Source organism: Chelonia mydas, chromosome 7 (assembly GCF_015237465.2).
Source record: "Chelonia mydas isolate rCheMyd1 chromosome 7, rCheMyd1.pri.v2, whole genome shotgun sequence".
Taxonomy (NCBI): domain Eukaryota; kingdom Metazoa; phylum Chordata; order Testudines; family Cheloniidae; genus Chelonia; species Chelonia mydas.
The window spans coordinates 211,556-239,015 of record NC_057853.1 but is presented as its reverse complement, the minus strand read 5'-3'; the positions used below and the strand labels follow the sequence as shown (position 1 = coordinate 239,015).

Below are 27,460 nucleotides of genomic sequence, written 5' to 3'. Positions count from 1 at the left end.
ATATAATTGTTTTCCTTATCTCTCATTTTTAGAGACACAAAAAAATAATTGATCCATCCATCCATTTTCTTTCTAAGATGGCTCCCACTATTGTCTCTAATCGCATTATCCTTGCTGCCATTTTCAATGCCATTCCTTAATGTCCTTCGTGTAAACAAGCACCCCGTTCTCTAGATGGAAGCTGGGTTCCCACCGGCTCTTGGCACATCGACAGAATTCTCATCCATGAGACACCTCAGTTTCCCATTGGCTCTTCTAGCAGAGGTCAGAAACTGGGCTGATGATTTTAAACTTTCTTTCATTATCCTTTTAATAATCAGCATCATGAAGCTTTAGAAATCTATAGGTATGCTTACACATGCCAACCCAAGGACAGACTTTGCAGTAGCAGCACAAGGCAAGTAAGAACCCCCAAAATGTATCACTCTCATAATAATATATGCATAGACATCTGACTTGAAAAAGTCATGAAGGAACCCATCCCTCCTGAAACCATCATGACACGTAAGTGCCCTGAGTAAGGCACACCCTGGATGAAGTCCAAAGCTTAGTGATTCAGCTCCCATTGAAGTCAATAGAAGATTTTCTCATTTACACCAGAATGGAAGGTGGTCAACCATCTACAGACACGAAAGGAGAAAGCCACCATTCTTATCACATTGGTATGTTTTCCAAGTACTATGTCACTGCTCACATTTCTCTTTTCTTCTCTGCTGATATTAGCTGGGCTTAGTGACTGGATGGATAAACATTGCTTTGTAGAATTAAAACTCCAGAGCCACTGCTCACTCACTATGGATCTGGAGCACTCAGAGCGACGACTGCACCTGAAGAAAAAGATTTAGGAAACCATCAGAGTGCTCTCCAAAACTGAGGAGGGGATGTATTCTTTGGCTACAATATTGCTGTGAGCAGGACTCTCCCCAGCAAGAGTGGTAGGAAAACCATACACACCAACTACAGTAGTGACAACAAGCATGTAGCCTCAATAGCTCCAACAGTGCTATTTGGCATTGTTGAGGCCTCATCTGGAGTAGTGTGTCCAGTTTTGGGCCCCACACTACAAGAAGGATGTGGAAAAATTGGAAAGAGTCCAGTGGAGGGCAACAAAAATGATTAGGGGTTTGGAGCACATGACTTATGAGGAGAGGCTGAGGGAACTGGGATTATTTAGTCTGCAAAAGAGAAGAATGAGGGGGGATTTGATAGCTTCTTTCAACTACCTTAAAGGGGGTTCTAAAGAGGATGGATCTAGGCTGTTCTCAATGGTACCAGATAACAGAACAAGGAGTAATGGTCTCAAGTTGCAGTGGGGGAGGTTTAGGTTGGATATTGGGAAAAACTTTTTCACTAAGAGGGTGGTGAAGGACTAGAATGCATTACCTAGGGAGGTGGTGGAATCTCCTTCCTTAGAGGTTTTTAAGGTCAGGCTTGACAAAGCCCTGGCCGGGATGCTTTAGTTGGGGATTGGTCCTGCTTTGAGCAGGGGGTTGAACTAGATGACCTCTTGAGGTCCCTTCCAACTCTGAGATTCTAGGATTCTGTGAATCCAAATTTGGGCATGAATGGGAATCTTGGCCACACTGGGTACATTAGATACAGCACACAACTTCATTTTGTAAATTATATTTACAATTTACAGCTGAGTAAACCTGGCCACTAACATTAAAGGTGGAGGTGAGAAACCTGAGAGGAAGAAGGGACATAACAGAGGGTAATGAACTGAACACTGTGGCACTACATAGACAGAAAAGGGTAGCCAAGTGGAAGCAGAACCATGTTTGATGGGAGCTGGAGTTCACAGCATTGCTGGATCCACTACCAAGGACTGGAACAGAGTGTCAAAGGCTGAATGAGGAGAGAGGATGAGCCAGTAACAGCAGAAAGGAGAAGGCTGTTAGCTGCATGGAACAGACTAGTTTCCTTGCTGTGGTCAGAGTGAAACCCAGACTGAGATCCACTGGGAAGAATACAGTGCATGGTGACTGAAGAGAAGTGCAGAACTGAGTGAAATGCAGTGGCTCCAATTTGCAGGAACTGGAAGGTGCCAGAGAAAAAGCAGCTGTTGACTAATGGTGGCATTTCCGGGAGGTTGTGTGGGGAGACAGAATCAGATGATAGAAGGATGAGGGTTTAAAGAATGAATGAACACAGAGGAGATGTATGTACCACATGCAGCAGCTAACAGTATTTCAAGTAGGGCTATATAAGTCTAAATTCATGTTGCACAAGATCATATAAATGTACGAATAGAAGAGTTAACATTATCGCATACTGTACCTTATTGGAGTTTTAAAGTAAAACGGACAGAACTAAACAAAAGAAAATTAACTAGCTAATCCCAACTAATCATTTCTTTGAAGAGCCTTGTTGAGGAAGTGATCAGAGATCTTACCGTCCCTGGAGAACACACCAGCCACAGTATGGATCTTTCAGTGTCAAACACGATTCACAATCCAAGTACTGTGAACATTCTAATATGGGAACCTTTACCACCTGCCAGAGAAAGACAAATTAATCTAGTGAAATTCCAGCTGAAAACCCCGCAGCTCCACCCACAAGCCCTACAACTTCTGCTCTTCCTAATGTTTCTTGTGACACTGATGCTCATTCAACATCCTGTTAGCTACCAACATCATCTGAAACTAAAGAAATAGGAGCCAAATGTTCAAAAGTGGCCATTCCCATATCAGTGGAAGAGAAATTTGCCCCATTGGATGGTGTTGGCTGCTACAAAAATGCCAAGGCAGAGCTAAGACACGGGTGCTGCTATTATATAAACTACTAGTAGTACAATCTTTTTCACAAGCGGAAAACTCTGGTATTGTGAAAAGGTCAGATTTTAATGTCACAGAAAGACTGAGGCACAATAGATTTTATCCCTCTTTTCTCACAGAAGTTGTTGCTGTACAGAGTTATGCAATGGATCCTTGATGACCTCCTGCAGTATGTGCTTCAGTTCAGTTCCTAATAAATATTATAGTGGACTGCCTGGTCTAGTATAGTTAAGGTATAAGTCAGCTGTTGGTTTAAACCTCAGTTTTTTTAAGTGCTCTAAAATCTACATGGTTACTCAGATTGCCTTGAAATTTGATATGGCTCATCAGGCACTGGCCAGGGTGTTCCAAATTTGTGATCATTTTGACCAAGGGTTTCCCAAAATACAATCCCCACAAAAAAGTATTTTCTTAATGTTGACATATTTTCACCCAGACCTGGGGATCAAACCATGGCTCTGATCCTGATAAAAGGCTTGCACTCACTTGAGGGTTTCCCCCAAAGAGTGCATGGCACCCACTAGCCTTCTGGGGGAGCAAAATTCAGAATGGTATTAGCCGAAGAGCTTGGCTCCTAATTTACCCTCATGCCTAATGTTCACAAGCAAATCAGATTACACTGAACATGCAAAGATAGAGAAGCCAAGAGGTTTGTAGTTTAGGAAGTTTCATGGCACCTAGATAGCTCATGGGGATAAGCAGACAACTTAGATCCTAAACTGTGCTCAGCTAATGACACTTCAAATTCCTGGTAGGGCAAACATCTGGAAAAGGTCTGAGCTGGAAGGGTTGGTGGAAGGGCTACATGTTGCACGAAATGGTAGGGGAGAGGTTGGAGAAGAAAAGAAACACTCCCATCTTCTCTCATGCATATAAATTTACTAAGCCAATGTAATAAAGCTCTCAAGATTTTGGGACATATAGATGTCTGAGATTTCTCTCACTAGCTCTGTTAACAACTACACACTTAGAAGCATGACCATTATCCCCATTCCACTATCACAAAACGTACAGGAGAGAGAGGAGCATTTAGGAATCATACAGTAATGGTGTCGAGAGACCCCCACACTGCAACTATTCCTGGCTCTGGCAGTGGCCTGCTGAGTGACCTTAGGCAAGTCTCTTCATCTCTCTGACATTTTCCTAAATCAACAAGTGTTGTAGCCAACATGGAGGAATTCTACATTAGAGCTTGACAGATAAAGGTACTAAACTAAAGGACAGTACTAAAATTAATGGTAATTTAGGTACACGTGATCATGATTTGATCATATTTCTAATGCGGACCCGGAATAAAGTCCAGACCAGTGATATAAATACATACTTGGTGCTTTAAAAATGCCAATATCACAAAGCTGAAAAAAAATTATCAGACAAATCAGCTGGGAGGGAGAATTTAATCAGAAAAATATAAATGATCATCCAAAATTGTTTAAGAATACTTTCATAGATGCCCAAAAAGCCATAATCCCACAACTGAGGAAGAAGGATTAAAAATCTGACCTGGTTTATGGGGGAAGTGAAGGCAGCTATAAAAAATTTAAAAGATCTATATATCAAATGGAAGAAAGGGGAAGTTGATAGCAATGAATATAAATCAGAAGCTAGGAATTGTAGAAAATTGCTAAGAGAAGCAGAGGGACACAAGGAGAAATCTATGGCTAGCAGAATTAGGGACAATAAGGAGGAGCTTTTTAAGTATGTTAGGAACAAAAAGTATCATAACAATGGTATTGGTCCATTAATAGATGGAAATGTCAAAATTATCATAAACCATGCAGAAAAGGCAGATGTCTTCAATAAATATTTCTGTTCTATATTTTGGAAGAAAACAGATGATGTAGACATATCATGAGATAAAACACTTTCTATTCCACTAGTATCTCAGGAGAATGTTAAACAGCAACTACTGAAGTTAGACATTTTAAAATCAGTTTGTCCAGATAATCTGCATCAAAGAGTTTCAAAAGAGCTGATTTAGGAGCTTGCTTGGCCGTTAATGTAAATTTCAAAAAGTCTTGGAATACTGGGGAAGTTCCAGAAGATTAGAAGAAAGCTACTTTAATAAGGATAAATAGGATGACCCAGGTAATTTTAGGCCTGTTAGTCAGACATCAACCTCGGCAAGATTGCAGAGCGGCTGATATGGGACTCAATAAATAATTAAAGGAGATTAATATATTTAATGCCAACCAACATGAGTTTATGGAAAACAGATCCTGTTAAACTAACTTGATATTTTTTTTGATGAGATTACAAATTTGATTGATAAAGGCAATAGTGCAGATGTAACATACGGAGACTTCTGTAAGTCATTTGACTTAGTAGGCATGACATTTTAAAACTTGAATGATACGAAATTAATATGGCACACATTAGATGGATTAAAAACTGGCTGACAGATCTCAAAATGTAATTGGAAATCATTATTGAATGGGTGTGTTTCTAGTGGAGTCCCATTGGGATCAGTTCTTGGACCTATGCTATTTAAAGTTTGCAGAGGACACAGAAATTGGGGGAGAGGTAAATAATGAAGAGGACAGGTCACTGATTCAGAGTGCTCTGGATCACTTGGTAAACTGAGCACAAGTAAACAATGTGCATTTTAATATGGCTAAACGTAAATGTATATATCTAGGAACAAAGAACGCCAGCCATACTTACTGGATGGGGGACTCTATACTCAGAAGCAGTGACTGAAAAAGATTTGAGAATTGGTGGATAATCAGTTGAACATGAGCTCGTGTGACACTGTGGCCAAAAGAGCTAATTGCAGTTCTGGGATACACAAATGGGGGAATCTCAAGTAGGTGTAAAGAGGTTATTTGACTTCTGTGTTTGGCACTTGTGTGACTGCTGCTGGAATACTGTGTTCAGTTCTGCTGCCACAATTCAAGAAGGATGTTGATAAATTGGAGAGGGTTCAGAGAAGAGCCATGAGAATGGTTAAAGGATTAGAAAACATGCCTTATAGCGATAGACTCAAGGACCTCTAGTTATTTAGCTTATCAAAGAGGTAAAGGGTAACTTGATCACCATCTATAAGGACTTACTTGGGGAACAAATATTTAACAATCGGCTCTTCAATCTAGCACAGAAAGGTGTAACGCAATCCAATGGCTGGAAGTTGAAAATAGACAAATTCAGACTGGAAATAAGGTGTAAATTTGTAATAGTGAGAGTAACTAACCATTGGAACAAATTACCAAGGATCACAGTAGATTCTCCATCACTGACAATTTTAAGATCAACAGTGGATGTTTCTCTAAACTATGCTTTAGGAAATATTTTGGGGGAATCTATGGCTTGTGTTATACAGAAATCAGACTAGATGACCACAATGGTCTCTTCTGGTCTTGGAATCTACGAATCTGTGGATGATCTATGGACCTGAGCCTCAGTTTCCCATCTGTAAAATGAGGATAATGATGTAAAGTTCTTTGAGATATACTGACCAAAAGCACTATATAAAAGCTAGGTTGTTTTGTTACTACACACAGTAGTTTATCTATTGCAAATCTAGATGAGAACGGTGATGAACTGGGGTTATGGCTGTATAAATTATGAATTCTGATTGATACTGTGAAGTTGTACTGTGAAAACCTACTTTCTCATGAATGCTTGTATGTATGTGGATCCACCATAGCTGACAGGACCTGTAGTGGTTACACACCAGACAGATACTACAGAAGATGCTTAGGACCTAACGACTAGGTGAAAACATCTGGGAACAGTGGGTGAGCTGCATCCTCAGAAAACCAGTGTAGCTGACTCCTCTGAAGGGAGGGGAGGAAGGTAGGAGCAGTGGCAATTTACCAGGAGTAGAGTAAAAAGACCAGGTGACCAGGAGAGGTTTAAATAAACAAATACACAAGAACAGGGGGAGTCAGACAAGAAGCAGCAGCTTGGGGCAAGAGAGAGCAAGGTCACAGAAGCTGGATAAGGGGCTCCAAGGAAGAGGTCACTCAGCATTTAGCAGCCTCATGAGGCGGGGGTCTCTGCCCTGTTTTCTGAGGCCAGATAACACCAGAACTCTGGACAACCCAAGGGATTCATACCCCAGCCAAAAGAATGACCTGCAATGCTGAGGAAACTGAGGCAGGGACATGCATTTAATCTTTCGTGTTTTGTATGATCTCGACTCTCCTGTGCTTTACATGATTAAGTATAAAAAAGCATAAAGGCATTAGACTATACAAAGTGCATGCGTCTTGTCTGCTTCAGAACTACTGCATGCCCCTGAGAATTAAACTGTACATCACAAACTTCACTTCCTTGGGGCAAAGTTTTGGCAGAGGGGGATGTTTATGTAACTGAGGTCAGTGCTGATCCTGGGTCCTAGGGCAGGTGGGTTTGAAGCCCTGTGATGGGGTGTCTACCGCACATTCATCCTGCAGGGTTTAATGCAAGCCAGATGGGCCAATTAACAAATTAGGTAGCTAATTAAGGAGGCTCAGCTGGGCTGGAATACACAGGCAGCTGAAAGCAGAAGGGGCTGCTAGGATAAGGCAGACACTCCCAGGAGAAAGGGAGGAATGAGTGGAGACTGCAGCCTGTAGTCACTCCCTGGCAAGAGGGAGGAGGCTCTGGGAACTGGTAGGCCTAGGAAGAAAAGGGGAACCAGTAGTAGGAAGCAGCCCAGGGATAGAACAGTGAGGCTAAAGAGAGAGGGCCCAGACTGATAAACTGAGGGTCCCTGGGACCCAGAGAAGGGGGCGGGCCCAGGTTCCCCTACCAGCCACTGGGAGAATGGCACCAAGACAGTGGGCGGGAAGACTGCCTCCTACTATTGAGGAGCTAACCCCACCCAGAAGGGGGGAACTCAGATCATGGCTTGGTCCTCTGGTCATGTCACTAAGAGGATATTGCAGTTCCTGAGGCTGCAAGAGGGGTTGCAGGTGGACAGCAGAGACGAACTGACAGTTTGCAAACTGCAGCTGGGGTTGGGGCAGAGTCAGCCTCAAGCTAATCCCCAGAATACCAGGAGGAGGCAACAACCCAGCAGTGAGTGATGCGCCCTGTGACAAGCTCCATTTTCAAGACGTGGTAGCAGTCCAAGAGTCAGTGCCCAAGAAATGTGCCAAAAAAGCCAAGGGAGGAAGCAGTGCTCCAGCCTGCTGAGGTTTTAGAAGTGTAACACATGCCAGGGGATCAATAGCTCAGAGGCTTGGATTCTCCTCACAGCAGTCCTAGTGGATGGCCAGGAAGGAGTGCTCGCTAGGATCTGTGACAACTGCAACTGCCTAAATGGCTACTAACTCCTACAAACATTCCTCTTTCTGTTTTAAAAAAAAATTAGGAAATTCACTGATGGAAGACATGATTAAGCAGAGTTAAGGTTGCCTGGTAGTATCTCATGCCCTCAAGAATATCAAGTTCAGCAAAAGTCAAACTTTTGAAAGAGAGGAAGCACAGAGTTAAGGTACATGCCAACACAACGTTAAATCTGCCCTCTTTGAGTAATGACCCAATACTTTCATAGCTCACATACCTGAACTCTGCTTTTGCAGAAAGTGGATATCACTCAGGGAACTGGACATGTGACAACCGTAGCAGAGTAATATGCCTTCTCTTTTTTAAGGCAAAATTTGTTTTTAGGTCAGCTGTTCTGAACAGGAGCTACCTACACTATTCTACACTCAAGTACTGGGCAACCACACACAGGTTACATTTTACAACTCCCTCACCCCCTTCATTCTTACTCATAGGATTTCACCTAACATTACACTTTAATTTACCTATCATTAACCACACTGACAGGGTTTCATATCCCACCTCACTGCTGACAATTCCCATGGCAAGCAGAGCCCTGTACCCCACCTCCTGACACAACCTACACAACTCAGTGCTTAACTGATGCATTCCTTTGATCACATACGGTGGAGCAAAGATTTAGATGTCCTCATATCACATTCACAGCTCTGTGATGCTCCTCAAAGTAATCTCCAGACCTCTTCAGATCACAATCACATCTCTATCAAGCTGCTCCAGCTAATGCCTCCACTATTCAGTATAGCTATTCTTAACACAGTGAATGCAGAATGCAGTTAATTCCCTGGAGCTTGAGAATGGCAAGGGGGCAGGGCAGAGTTGAGGTTGTGTTGGTGTGTACTTTAACACTCAAGGCAGTCAAGGAAGACAAGACTGCTAAGGAGATGGTTCATCAATGGCTGTTAGCCAGGATGGGCACGGATGCAAAACCATACTCTGAAGTGTCCCTAGCCTCTGTTTACCAGAAGCTGGGAATGGGCGACACGGGGTGGATCACTTGAAGGATCAGAGGATCACTTGAAGAGGAGACACTAAATTAATTCTTTGCTTCAATCTTTACTGCAGATGACGAGAGGGAGATTTCCACATCTGAGCTATTCTTTTTAAGTGACAAATCTGAGGAACTGTCTCAGATTGAGGTGTCAATAGAGGAGGTTTTGGAACAAATTGATAAATTAAATAGCAATAAATCACCAGGACCAGAGGGTATTCACCCAAATGTTCTGCAGTTTCACATTTGAGTTCCTTCAGAATTACTAAATGTGATATGTAACTTATCGCTTAAATTAGCCTCTGTACCAGCTGATTGGAGGATAGCTAATGTAAAGCCAATTTTTTAAAATGGCTCCAGAGGCCATCTTGGCAATTATAAGGCAGTAAGCCTAACTTCAGTACCAGGGAAACTGGTTGAAACTATAGTAAAGAACAGAATTATCAAACACACAAATGAAGGTAAATTGGGAAAGAGCCAACATGGCTTCTGTAAAGGGAAATCATGCCTCACCAATCTATTAGAATTCTTTGACGTGGGGTCAACACATATTGGACAAGGGTGATCCAATGAATATAATGTACTTGGACTTTCAGAAAGCCTTTGACAAGTTTCCTCACCAAAAGGTCTTAAGCAAAGTTATCAGTCATGGGATAAGAGGGAAGTCCACTAACACAGAGGTGGCTGAACTACGGCCCACAGGACTCTCCTGCCCGGCCCCATAGCTCCTGGCCTGGGAGGCTCGCCCCCAGCCCCTAACCCACAGCCTCCGCTCACTGCGCCGTCGGCTCAATCCTCTGAGCGGCGGGGCTGTGAGCTCCTTGGGCAGCGCAGCTGCAGAGCCCAGCCTGACCCAGTGCTCTGTGCTGCATGGTGCGTGATCCAGCCACCGGTGCTCCAGGCAGCACGGTAAGGGGGCAGGGAGGGTTGGATAGAGGGCAGGGGAGTTTGGGGAGTGGTCAGAGGGTGGGGAACAGGGGGTTGAATTGGGGCAGGGGTCCCGGGGGGCGGGCAGTCAGGAAGGAAAGGAGGGGTTGGATGGGGCAGCAGGGGGCAGTCAGGGGCAGGGATTCCAGGGGCGGGACAGGGAGCAACACATCTCGAAGAACACCAGTTACAGAAAAGGTAACTGTCTTTTCTTCTTCGAGTGATTGCTCATGTGCATTCCACAATACGTGATTCCAAGGTATATCTGTTGGAGGTGGATTGGAGTTCACAGACACTTGGGATGAAGCACTGCCTTGCCGAACCTGGCGTCCTCCCTAGTTTGGGAGACGATTGCATAGTGCGAGGTGAATGTGTGGACCGATGAACACGTGGCAGCCCTACAAATGCCCTGAATAGAGACGTGAGCCAGAAAGGTAGCTGACGAGGCCTGCGCCCTAGTCGAGTGCGCCCTCACAATCAGTGGCGGGAGAACTCCCGCCAGGTTGTAACAAGTATGGATACATGAAGTGATCCAGTTGGAGAGCTGCTGAGTGGATATCAGCCGCCCTTTCATGCGCTCAGCCATGGCAATGAACAGCTGCGAAGACTTCCTGAATGGTTTCGTACGTTCCAGGTAAAAAGGCCAGAGCCCATCTTACATCTAGCATGTGGAGGCGGCGCTCCTCACTGGACGTGTTGGGCTTGGGACAGAGCATGGGTAGGAAATGGCCTGGCCCGTATGATAGGTGGAGACCACCTTAGGGAGAAACGAAGGGTGTGGGCGGAGCTGGACTTTATCCTTATGGAATACGGTGTACCGGGGTTCGGCGGTCAGGGCGTGAAGCTCCGAGACCCTTCTAGCAGGGTCGCCACAAGAATGGCTAATTGATCGCCACAAGAAAAGCTACTTTCCATGAGAGGTGGGACTAGGAGCATGTAGCAAGCAGCTCAAATGGAGTCTGGCCAGCACCAAGTTCAGGTCCCCCTGGGGGACCGGGGGTCTAACATAAGGAAAGAGGCGATCCAAGCCCTTAAGGAATCGACTGGTCATGGCATGAGGGCACTAGACCCTGGGCTCTGAGATGAAGGAGGTAATCCAGTATAAGATGGATTGGGGCATCCACTGGCAAGACACCCTGATCGACGGCCCACCGGGAAAACCAAGACCGTTTTGCCAAGTAGGCCTGACGCATGGAGGGCCTCGTGCTCTCCAGGAGGATTCGCTGGCCTCCCTCCGAGCAGGTCCTCTCCTCCTGGCCTAACCATTGAGCAACCATGCTGTGAGGTGGAGGATTGCTAGGTTGGGGTGGAGGAGGCGCCCTTGGTCCTGGGAGAGAAGTTCCGGGAGGGTTGGCAACGGCCATGGCGGGGCAACTGCCAAGCCCTGTACCAGAGCTGTCTGGGCCATGCCGGGGCGATCAGAAGGATGCGAGCCCTGTCCATCTTGATCTTTTCCAAGACCTCGCCAATCAGGGAAATTGGGGGAAAGGCATACAAAAGTTGACCCGATCAAGACAGAAGGAAGGCGTTGGAGATCGTGCCCCTGCCCAGCCCTCCCCTGGAGCAGAAATGGGGACACCGGCGAAGTGTCTGGTCGCGAAGAGCCCTACATTCGGAAAATCCTGTGCACCACCTCTGGGTGCAGCGACGATTTGTGCCGAGAGGAGAAGTCCCGACTCAGCCGATCCGCCTGAGAATTTCGGACGCCCGGTAAGCGATGGGCTTCCAGGTTGATATCGTGGGCTGTACAGAAGTTCCACAGCCTGAGGGCTTCCTGGCAGAGAGCTGAGAAGCGGGCCCCGCCTTGTCTGTTGATGTAGAACGCAAAGGCCACGTTGCCCATGAGAACTGTGACCACCCTGTCTGCTAGGCTTGAGCAAAAGGCCACACAAGCTAGACGGACCGCCCTGAGCTCCTTGACTTTTATGTGCAGGGCTGGTTCCTGCACGGACCAAAGGCCTTGGGTCTGGAGGTTTCCCACATGGGCTCCCCACCCCAAGTCCAACGCATCGCGCACCAACTCACAGTCTGTGGCCAGCCCCTGAACAGGACCCCTCTGAGCATGTTCCCCAGGGTGGACCACCAGCGGAGGGAGGCTAGCACGAGTTAGGGCAGTGAGGACCTTGTCCAGCCTGTCTCTGGACTGGGAGAATGTCGAGGCCAACCAGAGCTGAAGAGGCAGCATCCTGAGTCTGATGTGATGAACCATGTACGTGCACACCGATATATGGCCCAGGAGCTGGAGGCACACCCTCGTGGTCATCACGGGAAACCTCGTGACCACCTTGATGAGCTCCCTCAAGGTGTCGAATCTGTCCGGTGGGAGGGAGGCTCTGGCCAATGTCGCATCCAGAATTGTACCAATTAACTATGTGTTGCACCAGTACCAACGTGGATTTGGTGCTGCTTACCAGCAGCCCCAGTGTGAAGCTCATGGGCAGGAGGAGTGTTACTTGATCCTATACCTGTGATCTGGAGCTGCCTTTGACCAGCTAGTCGTCGAGGTAGGAAAAAATCTGGACCCCTCTGACGCCTGAGGTAGGCCACTACCACAGACATACATTTTGTGAAGACTCTGGGTGCTGTTGATAAGCCAAATGGGAGGACAGTGAACTGGTAGTGCTCCGGCCCTACCGTGAAATGGAGGAAACGCCTATGTCCCTCGAATATGTGAATGTGGAAGTATGCGTCTTGTAGATCGAGGGCGGCGTACCAGTCCATGGGATCCAGGGAGGGGATGATGGAGGCCAGAGAGACCATGCGGAACTTGAGTTTCACCATGTAGTGGTTCAGGCCTTGCAGATCCAGGATGGGCCTGAGCCCCCCTTTGGCCTTCGGGATAAGGAAATAGCAGGAGTAGTACCCCTTGTATCTGAACTCCGCCAGCACCACCTCCACCGCTCCTAAGTGAAGGAGCCACCTCATCTCTTGCTCAAGTAAGCTCTCATGAGATGCATCCCTGAAGAGGGATGGGGAGGGAGGGTGGGTAGGTGGGGCAAAGAGAAATTGGAGGGTATAGCCCCGAGAGATGGTGCTGAGGACCCAACGGTCCAAGGTCAGTAGCAACCACTCCGGGAAGAAAGTACATAAGCGGTTGGAGAAGGGAAGGTTGGGTGGATCCCTGGTACAAACTGGTAAGTCGTCCCCGGGTGTCCCATCAAAACTGGCGCTTACCCGCCTGCTTGCCCTTGGAGGACCCAGGCTGGGGCACGGGCCAAGACAGTCGCTGTGGGCACTTTTTATAGGCTCTTGATCTTTTATAAGGGGGCTCGTATTTGGAGTGGGTAGCCTGACTAGGGGCTTGCTGCAACTTGAATTTGGTCCTGGCTGGGGCTGGGACATAGACACACAGCATCTTTAATGTCGTGCAGGAGTCCTTAAGACCGTGTAACTTCACGTCTGTTTGTTCCGCGAACAGGACCCTGCTGTCAAATGGAAGGTCCTGCAAGAAGTTCTGTGCCTCGCTGGACAACCCCAACAACAGGAGTCACAACGCTCTTCTCATGGACACCGTGGAGGCCATAGATCGTGCAGCCGTATCTGCAGCGTCCGAGGCTGCCTCAAGGGCCGCCCTGGCTGCAGCTGTGCCCTCCTCGACCAGAGCCTTAAACTCCTTCTTATCACGCTCCTGGAGGGAGTCTGCAAATTTTGGCATAGAGCCCCACAAGTTAAACTCATATCTGCTAGGCAAGGCTTGGTGGTTTGCCACCCTCAGTTGGAAGCTCGAGGACAAATAAATCTTTCCACAGAATAAGTCTAGTCTCCTTGAGTCCTTATTCTTCGGGGTAGGAGCAGGTTGGCCCTGGCACTCCTTATGGTTGACCGCCTCGACCACTAGAGAGTTGGGGGCGGGGTGGGTATATAGATACTCGTGCCCTTTGGCAGGCACGAAATACTTCCGTTCTCCCCTCTTAGAGATGGGGGGCAAGGAAGCCAGGGTCTGTCACGGGGCATTCGAGAACACATCTCTTGGAGTGGGAGAGCCACCCTGGCTGGCGCTCTAGCTGAGAGGACATCAAAGAGGGAGTCCGAGGGTTCCTCCACCTCCTCAGTTTGTAGGTTGAGGCTTGATGCCATCCTTTTCAAAAGTTCTTGGGGGGCTTTCATGTCCTCCTGAGGAACAGGAGGAGGAGCAGCCGTGATTACCTCATCGGGGGAGGATGAGGATGTGTTACTCTGCGCCCCCGCCGGTGCTGCAGATGCCACCACTTGGTCACCTTCTGAGCACGGAACAGGAGAGGAGCGCTCCTCTGACCCCTTCCTGGGTGGCTGAGAGAGAGAGGCTGATGGTCTTTTTGAGGCTCCAGCCACCGAGCGAGCCACCACCGGGAGCTGTATCGGGGCCCACAGGGACCATTGGTACCAGGGCGCTGGCCACAGAGCCTTGTGGCACCGTTGGAGCAGACTTCCCCGCCTGACTCGCCTGGCTCACCAACTGTCAACTTCGAAGGGAGGCCAGGCTGGCATACGATCTACCGCTATCCCGGGATGGGGAAGAGTGACAGCACCGCGAGTGGTGCTGAGCTCGAGAAGACGATCCTGGTGTGGAGGAGCGGGAGTACCGTCTGTAACAGCTGCTCCGCGAACGGCTCCAATGGGCGGATCCATGATGGCCTGGTGCCGGCGATCTACACCTAGGGCTGCGGGAGCAGTGCCGTGGCAGGGACCTCGACCAGGATGAAGAGCGTGACCGGCATTGATGTTCATACCGCAAGGGGCTATGGTAGCTTCTCGGAGCCAATGACCTCCGGTGCCATCTGTCCCAGTGGGGCACGCTCTGATCGTGTGGTCTGCACTCCCTCGAGGTGGATCTGTGCCTGGAACCCCTGCTGCTCGGTACCCAGCCAGACAACCTGGTGGGGGCCGACGGGACCGGTGCGGGCTGCGTGCAGGACAGTCACTGTGTGGAGAGCAGCATCGGGAACTTTCCCTCGACTGTGAGCGATACCATCCAGGCGGCGACTGTGGAGGTCCGAGCACTGACTTCCCTCTGGACTGGAGAGCCGCTGGCATTGGCACAACTGGAACCGGTAGAGACATAACGTCTTGAGCCGCCTAACGGGTCTCCAGCGTGGAGGACACCCCGAATGTGGCCACTGGCATCCGGGGAGGTCGGCTCAGAGCGGGCCGGGCTACACTGCTTGACTTTAGTCGGAGGCCAGGAGTTCGATGGGGAACGAGAGCTGCCCAACCTGGGTCTAGTCTCGCCCCCAGCCTTGCCCCAGTGCCCTGACGGAGAAGACCTCTTCTTCATCTTTTTAGAGTGTCCCGTGGACGCGGAGCGGTGCTGACTGGTGGAAGGCATCGCTGGGTCACCGCGCACCAATGCTGCGTTGCTCAGTGCCAAATTAGAGTGGTGTAGTGGTGTCGGGCTGACTCCATCAAATGGCTCGGAGCCGTATGTCCCGCTCCTTCTTGGTCCAAGGCTTAAAAGATCTGCAAATTTTGCAGCGGTCGCTGAGGTGGGTTTTCCTGGACAGTGTAAACCCAGTCAGTGTGCGGATCACTCACAAGCACAGACCGTTTGCAAGTGTTGCATGACTTAAAGCCTGGGGCGCGGGGCATGCCCTGACCCGGGCGCACTTATCTATTCTAACTCTACTTTTCTTCTTCTTCTGGTAACTACAAGTACTAACTAACTACGAACTAAACGAAGCCCAAAGAGGGAAAGCTACAGCAGAGCTGGAGCAGAGCAGTTTCGAAGCACTTTCACTGGTGGCAAGAAGGAACTGAGGGTGGGGGGGAGCATACAACGCCCCACATACCGCGCCATAGCACCGCCACGCCAGGGGCGCTCCCCTATGGGTACTGCTGAGGGAAAAACTTCTGGCACCGGTGCACGTGGCGAGCACACACACCTATTGTGTAATGCACATGAGCAATCACTTGAAGAAGACCTGCACTATATCATGTTGGGGGCTGCAGATAGCAGGGCTGGGCCTTGTCTGACTGAACACCTCTGTATTATCGTATCGCCATGACGACTAGTTTCAGTCTCTTGTCTGCTTTTTGTCTGCAGCCCTATTGACAATTACTTCCTAATTGCCCAAACCATTTTCTGGTTAAAGAGATTTTAAAAACTCATTCAGTTTCTCAGCCATTTTGCAATAATTGCTAATTTAATATACTTCATTTATTAATGGGCCTTGTGATGGGGTGTATAGTCCCCACAATGGCTAGGAAAGTGACAGAGGCCCTGGGGGCAGGGCTAGCTCCACCCCTCCAGACCTGTCAGTCACATATGGCAAGGAGGAGACCTTTAAAACAGAGGAATCTGCAAGCAACTGGAGGGAGAGGAGTGGGAGTGCCCTAAGCAGGAAGCTGCTGGTGGGACTCCTGGAGCCACAGAGGGAACTTCCAGCTGGGCATCATTCACCCCAACCCTACAAAGGGTGCAGCGAACTCCCAGGGAAAGCCAAAGATGTAAGAAGGCCTGCAGAGGGCAAGGACCCCTTGCAAGTTGTAAGGAGCTGGGGTCTGGGCTGAAGACACCCAATGTAAATAACTGGGTGTGATCACATCCCTCCACCATCTGTGCAAGAAACCTCAGGGGACTCTTTTGAGCCTGCTCTCCCCAAGTACATTAGCGTGCCTCTCACCACCTTGGCAGCATTAAGTTATTCTGATTTGGGTGCCCGGATCTTTTCCTGCACAATTTTAGCACTGTGTATTCTGTTCGGTTCCCATTTTTACTCATATATTTCTGGCCCAATTCTTTATGAAGGCATGTTAGCCACATATTATTTGTATTCTTCTTTATCACAGGAATCATTGCTTCTTGTGCTTTCCTTTGGGTGTATTTTAGGATTCTTCAACCTTCCTCCACTCATGGATTTTAATACCGCCTCCCAAGTTTTATAAGTGTCTTCATTCCCCAAATTTGCTTTCCTCAAGTCCAGTTGTCTTATATTGCTGTGCTTACTAGCATCAACCTTTCCCACATTTTCAGTCAATTCTTTCCTACTGGTAAGCAATAACGCCAGGGTAGCTTCTCCTTTAGTTGGATCTTTTGCTTTCTAGCTCAGAAAACTGGACTCTTCCGAACATAAGCCATGCTCAGATGGATTTTTATCTAACAGGTATCACAATCCTGCAGTTCCAAGCTCCTCAAATGTTGCTCTAGCCTAGGGATTGCATGAGGGAGGGAAGGGGGCAAGGCTGCAGCTGATGCTCACTGTGGTTTCTCATTTAGTTGTCATTCCTTGTATCTTTATCCCTCATCTGATTAGACTGAGCCTCTCATTTCTGAAGATAGGTTTGCCACACAGCTTTGCTTCCCCAGTCCCCCTTTCCTGCATGGATTGCAACTGTTCCTGTTGTGAGAATTATTTTCAGGTTCCAGCCATTGATCTCAACTCTTCTTGTTTATTCCCCAAACTCCTTATATATGGCCATACACAGTTTTGTTCATTATGTCTCCTAATTATTCACCTTCTATTGTACAAGAGCTCCATCTTCTACTTCACTATTGAAAACTGAAGGCATACGCCACATTTTGAGTTAAATAAAGCTCTCTCTTTTCCACCTAGTTTAATGCCCATCTAACAAGTTCTGTCAGTTTTGAACCAAGAGATTTGTCTGCTCCTGCTAAGTGGAGTGTAAAACAGTGGATCTCGACCAGGGGTACGTGTACCCCTGAAGGTACACAAAGGTCTTCCAGAGAGTACATCAACTAATCCAGATATTTGTCTAGTTTTACAACAGGCTAAATAAAAAGCACTTGCGAAGTCAGTACAAATTAAATTTCATACGACTTGTATATAGAGCAGTATAAACACACTGAAATGTAAGTACAATATTTATTTTCCAATTTATTTTACAATTATGTGATAAAAATGAGAAAGTAAGCAATTTTTCAGTAATAGTGTGCTGTGACTCTTGTATTTTTATGTATGATTTTGTAAGCAAGTAGTTTTTAAGTAAGGTGAAACTTGGGGTTCGTAAGATAAATCCAACTCCTGAAAGGGGTACAGGAGTCTGGAAAGGTTGAGAGCCACTGGTCTAACACACACAATCATTAGAAGGCTCCAGTGCTTCATGAACCCTGTGACAAAAGTGCTGAGAGCCAACAGCTGACCCAGTATTCTGGTTACTTAGCACTAACTGGTTCTCCCAGAGAAGCCCTGTATGAGGTGTGGAAGATTTAAAATGACCTAATCACATTGTGGGTTGATGAGTTAAGGGGCTAATTATCCCATCAGCTGAAATGGTAGTTAAAAAGCACAGGAAGGAAGTGGAAAGGAGGAGACAGGGGCTAGCAGAACCTAGGGGAAGCTAGGTCACCAGCTGGTGAGGTCTCTTACCCTCCCTGGAGAGAGAGCTGAGGATTGAAGGACACTGTAGGTAGATGTGGTGCACAGGGATTGCGACGATGGCTTGGTGAAAAGAAAAGGAGTACTTGTGGCACCTTAGAGACTAACCAATTTATTTGAGCATAAGCTTTCGTGAGCTACAGCTCACTTCATCGGATGCATACTGTGGAAACTGCAGAAGACATTATATACACAGAGACCACGAAACAATACCTCCTCCCACCCCACTCTCCTGCTGGTAATAGCTTATCTAAAGTGATCACTCTCCTTACAATGTGTATGATAATCAAGTTGGGTCATTTCCAGCACAAATCCAGGTTTTCTCACCCTCCGCCCCACAAACTCACTCTCCGGCTGGTAATAGCCCATCCAAAGTGACCACTCTCTTTACAATGTGTATGATAATCAAGTTGGGCCATTTCCAGCACTTGGTGGTGGTTACATAAATAAAAACTCACAGAAGTGTAGACAATTAAGAGGCATGCAAGACTGTTTGGGAGTGACCCCAAGGCGGGAAAGGAGCTTGCCCTCTTACAGACCCTAGGCCTTTTTCTCCACACTGCTAACATATCTGTTACTATCTAACTGTTGGTCTCTGTAGTGTAACAACTCCCTTTTACGCTCATCCATCATTGCTGACATAACTGGTGCACAGGGATGTACAAGGGCTGAGAGACCAATCCCTGGGATGGCAGGATTCCCATCATATTTTACAGCCATGGCGTGAGGCCAGGCCCCTATGACCACAGCATGAGGCTGACTACAGACACCACTTTCCCTCAGGAAGTACTGTGGGCCCTAAATGCTTTCATTCCTTTGCAGTAGGGATTTCATTGATCTCACCATTGACTGGGTCATGACGTACAGGTTCTGCTGCGACTGGTCAAATAGCAGGTCTCCACTCACCATGCTGTTCAAGTGGATGACTAGAGAAGCATATGTATTAGCTTCTCCCATTGCTCCTAAATACACCTGTAAGAGACAGAGTTGTAGTCAGCAGGCAGGCAAAATGAAGAGTGAAGTAGGTGGCCAGCTGCTGTTTGTTGTATCTCCTTGTTACATCTAGTCATAAACTAGACTGTAATCACTCTGGAGCAGAGACAGTCTCTTTACTGAGTATCTGTACAGTGCCCAATCGGCTCCCACAGCCTGATTGGTGCCCCTAGGTGCTATAGAAATGTAACAGAAGTGCTATAGAAATGTATAGAAGTGTATAGAATGGTGCTATAGAATGTATAGAAGCATATAGAATGTGTAGAAAAGTGCTATAGAATGTATAGAAGTGTATAGAAATGTATAACAATAACAGGGAAAGGAGATATACGAATGGATGAGTAGGTAGGTATGTCAGCAGACGAAGGGGAAAGTGAGCTTTTGCCAACAGGTTTGAGGGCTGATGGGGAGACATCTGAACAGGCAGAGGGGAGTGCAAAAATGAGTGGACGAGTTAATAAGTGAACAAGTGGTCTGGTGGATGGGAGAAAAGTGAATGAATGAAATTAGCAGGGAAATAATTGCCACCTCCTGGACAAAGCTATTGACTCATGTGGTGCTTAAACCACATGATTTTTCAGGATAGTTTGTGTTCACAGGGTGTAGGATGCCCCATCCTGGCCACACCAGTTCCATGAAAGCCCTGAGAGAAGAGCTGAGGTGGTCAGTCATGGGTATCTGGAAACCGTAAACTTGCTGTGGAAAGAACTAGTCATCAAGCCACTGAGTGACCATCATGAGAGAAGAAAAGGAGTACTTGTGGCAGCTTAGAGACTAACCAATTTATTTGAGCATAAGCTTTCGTGAGCTACAGCTTACTTCATCGGATGCATACTGTGGAAAGTACAGAAGATCTTTTTATACACACAAACCAGAAGATCTTTTTATACACACAAACCATGAAAATTTTCATGGTTTGTGTGTATAAAAAGATCTTCTGTACTTTCCACAGTATGCATCCGATGAAGTGAGCTGTAGCTCACAAAAGCTTATGCTCAAATAAATTGGTTAGTCTCTAAGGTGCCACAAGTACTCCTTTTCTTTTTGCGAATACAGACTAACACGGCTGTTACTCTGAAACCCATCATGAGAGAACATGCTGTAATCACATCCACCAGTGCTACTGCTGCTTACTGGGAACACTGAGGTCTGGAGTGGGGGGTTGGTGGTGAGAGTTTTGGATCTTGGTCCTTCTGGTACTAGGAAGGGGGAGACAAGGCAGGGAAATGTTGGGGAAAACCGCGAGAAGATGTAGTGAGGAAAAGATCTTTCCTGTTAGCTGAGGTGGTTTTACCATCATGTGTCACATAAGTTTGCATTCAGGGGGTTCAGTTGAACCTACGCTGCTTTGCAGCTACCATGTAAACAGCAGTGGTGAAAATTACTCTTCTTTGTTACGTGGGCAGAGGTGAAAGTGGGCTGGTATGGGCCGGTATGGCACACCGGTAAGAAGTGGCTGCCAGTACAGGCCTGTACATAGCCGATGACCCCCGCAGCCAGACCCCTTCTGCTTGAGGCCGCACCCCTTCCAGGGGCCTGGAGCTGGGCCCCCGTACCAGTAAGACTTTTAAGTTACTTTCACCCCTGTGCATGGGGCTATGAGATTGGGACCATCTCTTTCAGCTATGAATCTCTATGTCTTGACAAAAAGAAAAGGAGGACTTGTGGCAACTTAGAGACTAACAAATTTATCTGAGCATAAGCTTTCGTGAGCTTGACAATAGACACAGCAACATGCTCTGTCTGGAGGTATATCTCAAATCAACCCAGAAACTGAAGTGTGGAAAATGTGATAACCTAACTGGTACACAGGGTGCCTCCTGCTAGCAGCATGTGGAACCTTTGTTCTAGGGCCTGTACTGGCTGCCTACTGGTTTCCAGGGGAAATTTATAGGAGTTAAGTTTGGTCTATAGAGACCTAAATGCCTTATGTTATATTGCACTGAGGAAGGATGACCATGTGGTTAAGGCTCTGGACTGGAACTCAGGACACCTGGGTTCTGTTCAGAGCTCTGTCACAGGCTGTGTGTGACCTCAGGCAAATCACTCTGTGCCTCAGCTCTCCATATGTAACAAAGAATATTCTTTATTTCAGGGGATTTGTGAGGAACAATTCAATGCTTCTGAGGCTCTAATGATACGGTCAAAAACGACTATATAAGCACCTGGACTGTGGCCAGTAACTGCTGTAACTGTGGCCAGTAAAGGCACCTGAATGGTTGTCCTGTTGGTATAAGAGAGAGGGAACTGCCAGCAGAGTATTCTCCATGAGGGGCCTCCATTTGGAATTTATTCTCATTGCTGATCTCAGATTGCACTAACCTGTCAGCAACCTGGCCCTGCTACAAGGCCTCACCTATATATTCAAAGACAGTTATAATACTAGACACAAAAGGGATGAAGAATGGCTGAATAGTTAGTATGCTAGCCTGGAACTTAGGAAACCCAGAGTCAATTCCCTCCTCTTGCACAAACTCCTATATGACCATGTGTAAGTCACTTGGGCCCAGATTCCCAAAGGTATTCAGGCTCCTTCCATTGTTAGGAAGTGGGTCATTTGTGGGTCTTGGCCTTAGTCACTCTGTGCCTCAGTTTCCCATCTGTAAAATGGGATAATAGCATTACACTATCTCACTGCAGTATTGTGAGGATAAACACATTAAAGATCTCAGGTGCTCAGATACTATGGTAATGGGTGCCATTAACCTAAGAAAGATCACTAGTAATTGTGGGTGGGTTGGGGTATTATTATTTTGTGGTTTGGGGAAAATGAAGGGTTTTTTTTAAAAGGGTAATTATTTTCAGATTCAGGCCCAGGATAGAGGACTTTTTCTTTGTGTTACAAATTTATGTATTTATACGGCAGACTCAAACACTCAGTAGCAATCATAGAGCTAGACACTCAAAGAAGAGGTTTAAAGCAAGAGTAGAGTACAGCTCTTATAAGCTTTGCAGAGTAGCACCAGCACTGGCTCAGAGAAGATTATAACTGAAAATGTGTTTTGTATAAGCAGTTCTGCTTATTCTTAGGGATCCATATCAGTCATGAAGGTCACGGAAGTTAAGTATTCCGTGACATTCCATAACCTCTGTGACTTCTGCAGCGGCCAGTGTGGCTGACCCCGGGGTCGCCCAAGCAGCTGGCCCCAGGGACAGCCACATTGGCCACTGCTGGAGAGGCTCCGTGACCAGCTGCACTGGCCACTGCTCAGGCAGCTGGCCCTGGGGACTGCCCGAGCAGCAGCTGCTGCAGCTGGCCCTGGGGACTGCCCGAGCAGCAGCCCCGGGGGCAGCCCCCCACAGCTGGTGCCACTGGCCCCAGCCTCCCCCCAGGCAGCAGCCCCGAGGGCTCCCCCCGAAGAAGCGCCCCTCCCCAGGCCTCTTCCCCCTCCCCTCCGAGCAGTAGACCCCCCCCAGCTAACATTTAGTCAGGGGTATTTACAGTACAAGTCACGAACAGGTCACGGACTGTGAATTTTTGTTTATTGCCTGTGACCTGCCCATGACTTTTACTAAAAATACCCATGACTAAATTGTAGCCTTACTTATTCTTAACTGAGAGCATGCTGAGTTTGAGAACAATCCATCAGATGGCACTGCTATCCAGCAGAGACTTACTTCTCTGGAACAAAGAATGGGCAAGACAGAATTTGTTTCAGCTCTTAGTAATAATAGATTGTGGCATGTGAGTGACAAACATCACAGGGAGGCAGGACAATTCAGTGTCTTCTTGTAGGCTTGTCACAATAATTGATCTGAGTGACAAAACAGTTCTACTTTGGGAATTATGATTCTCTGCAGTCTTTCTCAAGCCCCAGTGAAGTAGATCAGCATTAATGTCCCCAATTTGCGAGGAAGAAATCGAGGAACAGAGGTGACACGTCACTTCAATGGAGTCAGTGGAAAATCTGGGAACCAAAGCCAGATCCCAACTCCTAGACATGTACCACAAGTGCATCCTTCCTCCTAGAGAGAAAGAAACAATGGGCACACAATAGGACAGTGTTCCAGTCCTGCCGGAGTGCTCTGGAATACACTTCCAGCACTTTTTTGGGGAATGGGAACAGCATTCTGCTACTTCTGCCAATTCTAACCACTTCCCAGCCTCCGTGCAGGGGCTGAGTGGGGCCCCAATTCCAGTGCTGGTGGAGGGCTCCAGTCCTGGGCCAGGGGGTTCCCTCCCCTCCCTGGATACAAAGGGTCCTCCAAGCCAGCAGGTGCTGGGTCCCGTCAGGGGGCACTCAGAGGTGGGTCAGCACAGAGGGTACCTGGGATGCTAAAGCTGTGTAGTAGTAGGATTTTATGTTTGTATTTTGTATAATTTAGAATGAAGGATAAAGAATAATAATGTAGCATGCATTAAATGTATTGACGTATGATTTGACCATACCCTCCCAGCCACCCTTTCTGAAAGCAAAAAGGAATGGCCTAGTGTGCCATTGGTAAAGATGCATCAGCCAGAATCTTGTGTCTGAAGCTGATTTCAAGGTAGTGACAGACCTTTAGGGTCACCATTTTGTTGTAAATTTAGCATTTTGAAATAAGTAAAAGAATCGGAGTACTTGTGGCACCTTAGAGACTAACAAAAGCTTATGCTCAAATAAATTGGTTAGTCTCTAAGGTGCCACAAGTACTCCTTTTCTTTTTGCGAATACAGACTAACACGGCTGTTACTCTGAAACCTGTCAAGTAAAAGAATGTAATGATTGTTTTCTCCTGCATTGCAATTTGATTTTCCTGTTCAAATGCTCTGTGTAAATCAATCCTGTTTTGTGTGTGTGAATGAGGAATGTGTTTGCTAGAAGACAAGCGTGAAGGCCATCACCAGACCAGATGTTCTACAGAGGAATCGAGGATGGACGTAAAGGCACCAGGAGATTGCAACACGCCCTACTGAGATGTCAGAAGGGGGCAGATTGACAACTCTAAAAGATGTGGCAGGCACCCATCAATGGGGACAAGATAGCTGTGATCAAAATCAGCATGGGGTAACTCCCTGAGAGACTGATGAAAGAACAAGATAAAGGATGAGAAGAAAACAAGCTCTCAAACGGCAACTGATTAGAGCATGATGGTGCAAAACTCATTGGTCCCAATGAAGGAAAATCAATATAAACAGGTTGCTTTGCCATGAAACTTTGGGTTTGTCCGGCCAAGACTTCCCTAGAGCATCGTGTTGGGACCGACAGAACCCGGCTCCTCTCTACCCATGATCAACCTAGCTGGACACTAGATTGATCCAGACTCTGGACTGGTAACTATAACATCAACTGGTGGGACATTGTGCGCGTGTGATTGAATGCATATGCTAATTGTTGTATCTCCAATAAACGCGGCATATTGCCTTTTCCCTTGAAAAAGATCCCGGGTGCTTTTTATAAGCGTAACAGCTGGACCAGGCAAGTGAGCTCAGGGACCAGATCCACCGGAAGTCCAGGGCAGAACTGGAGCTGGGCAATGTTGGGAGCTAGGTAGAAAAGCCGTCCAGACAACAGAGCCCCCAGCTAGGCAAACATAGGGAGAAGGCAGGGGTGGGATGGGCTCTGCAGGGAGTCACCCCCTGCTCCTCTGGGCCTCCCACAGCTCTCCCTACCATCCTCCCTCCTCCCCACAACTACCTCTAGCTCCCTTTGCTCCTGTGCGCCCTCCTAGGACATCACACTGCCCTCCCCCCAGGTATGTACCTCAGCTCCACCCCCATTCAAAGTGAGCTTCCACCACCTCTGGGGATCTGACACTTCTGTGTTTAGGACTCCAGCATGCAATAGGAGCACCTCAGTTGCACCACTCCATGCCTGACCCTCATCAGTAACGCCTTTTCTTCATGCTGCCAGTTCAAGCCAACTCCTACCTTGTGCAGTTGGCCTCTGCTGTCCCCCAGAAAAGCAATGGTGTGGCCATCTTCCACATTCACGGCCACAGCAGTCAGACGGGCCTCCGGCTTCTCCAGGGTGGGGGCTGTTTCAAGAGGCACCCGACTGGCCATGGGACTGGGGGTGTGGTCCGAGCCGCAGGGGTACGCGTCCAAAGTGTCCTTTGTGGGTCAGGAAAGAAGAAAGGAGAGACCATTCCAAAAAGGAAACCAGGATCTTTAACATCTATTACTCCCTTGCCCTCCCTATCCCCTTCCACCCAGGCATCTCAGTGTGCATCCCAAATGTAAATTAATTGAGCCTTAAACTCCCTTGGAGGCAGATAGTATTATCCCCACTTTACAAAGGAAGGTGAGGCACAGAGAGGTTAAGGGATAAACCCAAGACCTGACTGTGAGTCAGTGACAGCTTGAGGCCAAGTGCAGACATCACTCCCCCTCAACAGATACTGGGTGGCCCCAAGCACTTTATTCCTTTGCAGAAGAATCTAGGTCTCCTAGTACTCAGACCTCTGGCTTAGGTAAATACTTGAGACACAAACATAGGTGCTGGAAATTCAGCAGAGGGATGTTTTTACTGAGTCACTTCTGAAACACTACCTCAGTGTGTTTCCAGGGGATGTTGTGCTATCATCTTTCAGGTGAGTTTAGATTAAACTGATTTTCTTGAAGACTTTTTTCATACATGCTTCCCCTCTTGGAATCACTGCAAGGCAGAGTGAAGACTGTTTGAATGCCCTAATTGTACATTACTTACTTTCCCTGTACGGATTACTTTTTAAGTCTACACTGGCATAATGCAGACTACACTGATGGAAGTGACTTTTACATTGGTGTAGGAACTCCATCTCCCCAAGTGATGGTAGCTAGGTCAATGAAAGCATTCTTTCATTTACCTAGTTGCATTTATATTGGGGGTTAGGTCAGCACAGGTACTTCACTCAGGGGTGTGAATTTTTCACCACCTTAGTGATGCAGCTAAATTGATCTAAATTTTAAGTATAGCCCAGACCTAACTGTAACCTTAACTCTGAATTCCCTGAGTTTGTAACACTTTGTTTTGAGATATTAATAGATTCCAAAGCCAGAAAGGACCACTGTGATAATCTAGTCTGACCTCCTGTATAACTCAGGCCATAGAACTTCTCCAAAATAACTCCTGTTTGAACTAGACCATATATTTGTAGAAAGGTCAATTTAAAAGTTGCCAGTGTTGGAGAATCAACCTCAACCCTTGGTAAATTGCTCCAGTAGTTAATTACCCTTATTATTAAATATTTATGCCTCATTTCCAGTCTGAATTTGCCTAGCTTCAGCTTCCAACCATTACCTCTTGTTATACCCTCGTGGGCTAGATTGAAGAGTCCATTGTTAAATATTTGATCACAGTTCATATGTACCTACACGGAGAATAAGTCAACTTCTTAACCTTCTCTTTGTTACGCTAAACAGACTGAGCTTCTTGAATCTATCAGTACAAGGCGTATTTTCCAATCCTTTAATCATTCTTATGGCTCTTCCATGAACCCTCTCCGATTTACCAACATCTTTCTTGAACTATGGACACCAGAACTAGACACAGTATTCCAGCAGTGGTTGCACTCATGCCAAGGACAGAGGTAATAAAACTCCCTACTCCTACTCAAGATTCCCCTATTTATGCATCCAAGGATCACATTAGCCTTTTCAATCACAGCATTGCACTGGGAGCTTATGGTCAGCAGATTATCCACCATGACCCCCCTGCGCAATGTCTTTTTCAGAGTCACTGCTGCCCAGGATAGAGTCCCCCATCGTGGCCTACATTTTTATTCCCTGATATATACATTTACATTTGGCCATATTTAAACACATGTTGCTGTCTTTTGGTCAATTTTACCAAGAGATCCAGATTGCTTTCATCAGTGACCTGTCCTCTTCATTATTTATCACTCCCTCAATTTCTGTGTCATCTGAAAACTTTATTAGTGATTATTTTAAGTTTTCTTCAGATAATTGATAAAAATGTTAAATAGTGTTAGGGCCAAGAACTGATTCCTGTAGGGCCCCATTAGAAACACATCTGCTCAATGATAACTCCCCATTTACAATTCTATTTTGAGACCTGTCAGCCAGTTTTTAATCCATTTAATGTGTCATTAATTTTGCAGCATTCTAGTTTTTAATCAAAACGTGCATTACCCAGTCAAATGACTTGCAGAAGTCTCAGTATATTACATCTACACTATTACCTTTATCAACCAAACTTAGAATCTCATCATAAAAAGATATCAAGTTAGTTTAACGGGATCTATTTTCCATTAACCCATGTTTGGCA

The 27,460-nt window shown here is 46.8% G+C and overlaps 1 protein-coding gene across 6 annotated transcripts in view; it reads right to left on the bottom strand.

The window, feature by feature from the left end:
• Positions 1-27,460, bottom strand: part of PLXNB1 (plexin B1) — a 193,191-nt gene that overhangs the window by 75,957 nt on the left and 89,774 nt on the right. For 4 of the 6 annotated variants that reach the window (XR_006292568.1, XM_037903867.2, XM_037903868.2 and 1 more), the window contains 5 exons: positions 25,123-25,305; positions 19,122-19,250; positions 18,270-18,341; positions 2,396-2,496; positions 695-827 (listed from right to left, as the gene is read on the bottom strand). Coding sequence is in view for 5 of the 6 variants with exons in the window: in XM_037903867.2 (XP_037759795.1) it covers positions 695-827; positions 2,396-2,496; positions 18,270-18,341; positions 19,122-19,250; positions 25,123-25,305 (618 nt within the window). In the remaining variant the exon portion in view is untranslated. The remainder of the gene's footprint in view (positions 1-694; positions 828-2,395; positions 2,497-18,269; positions 18,342-19,121; positions 19,251-25,122; positions 25,306-27,460) is intronic. The other 2 variants (XM_037903869.2, XM_043552454.1) reach the window with 2 other exon arrangements.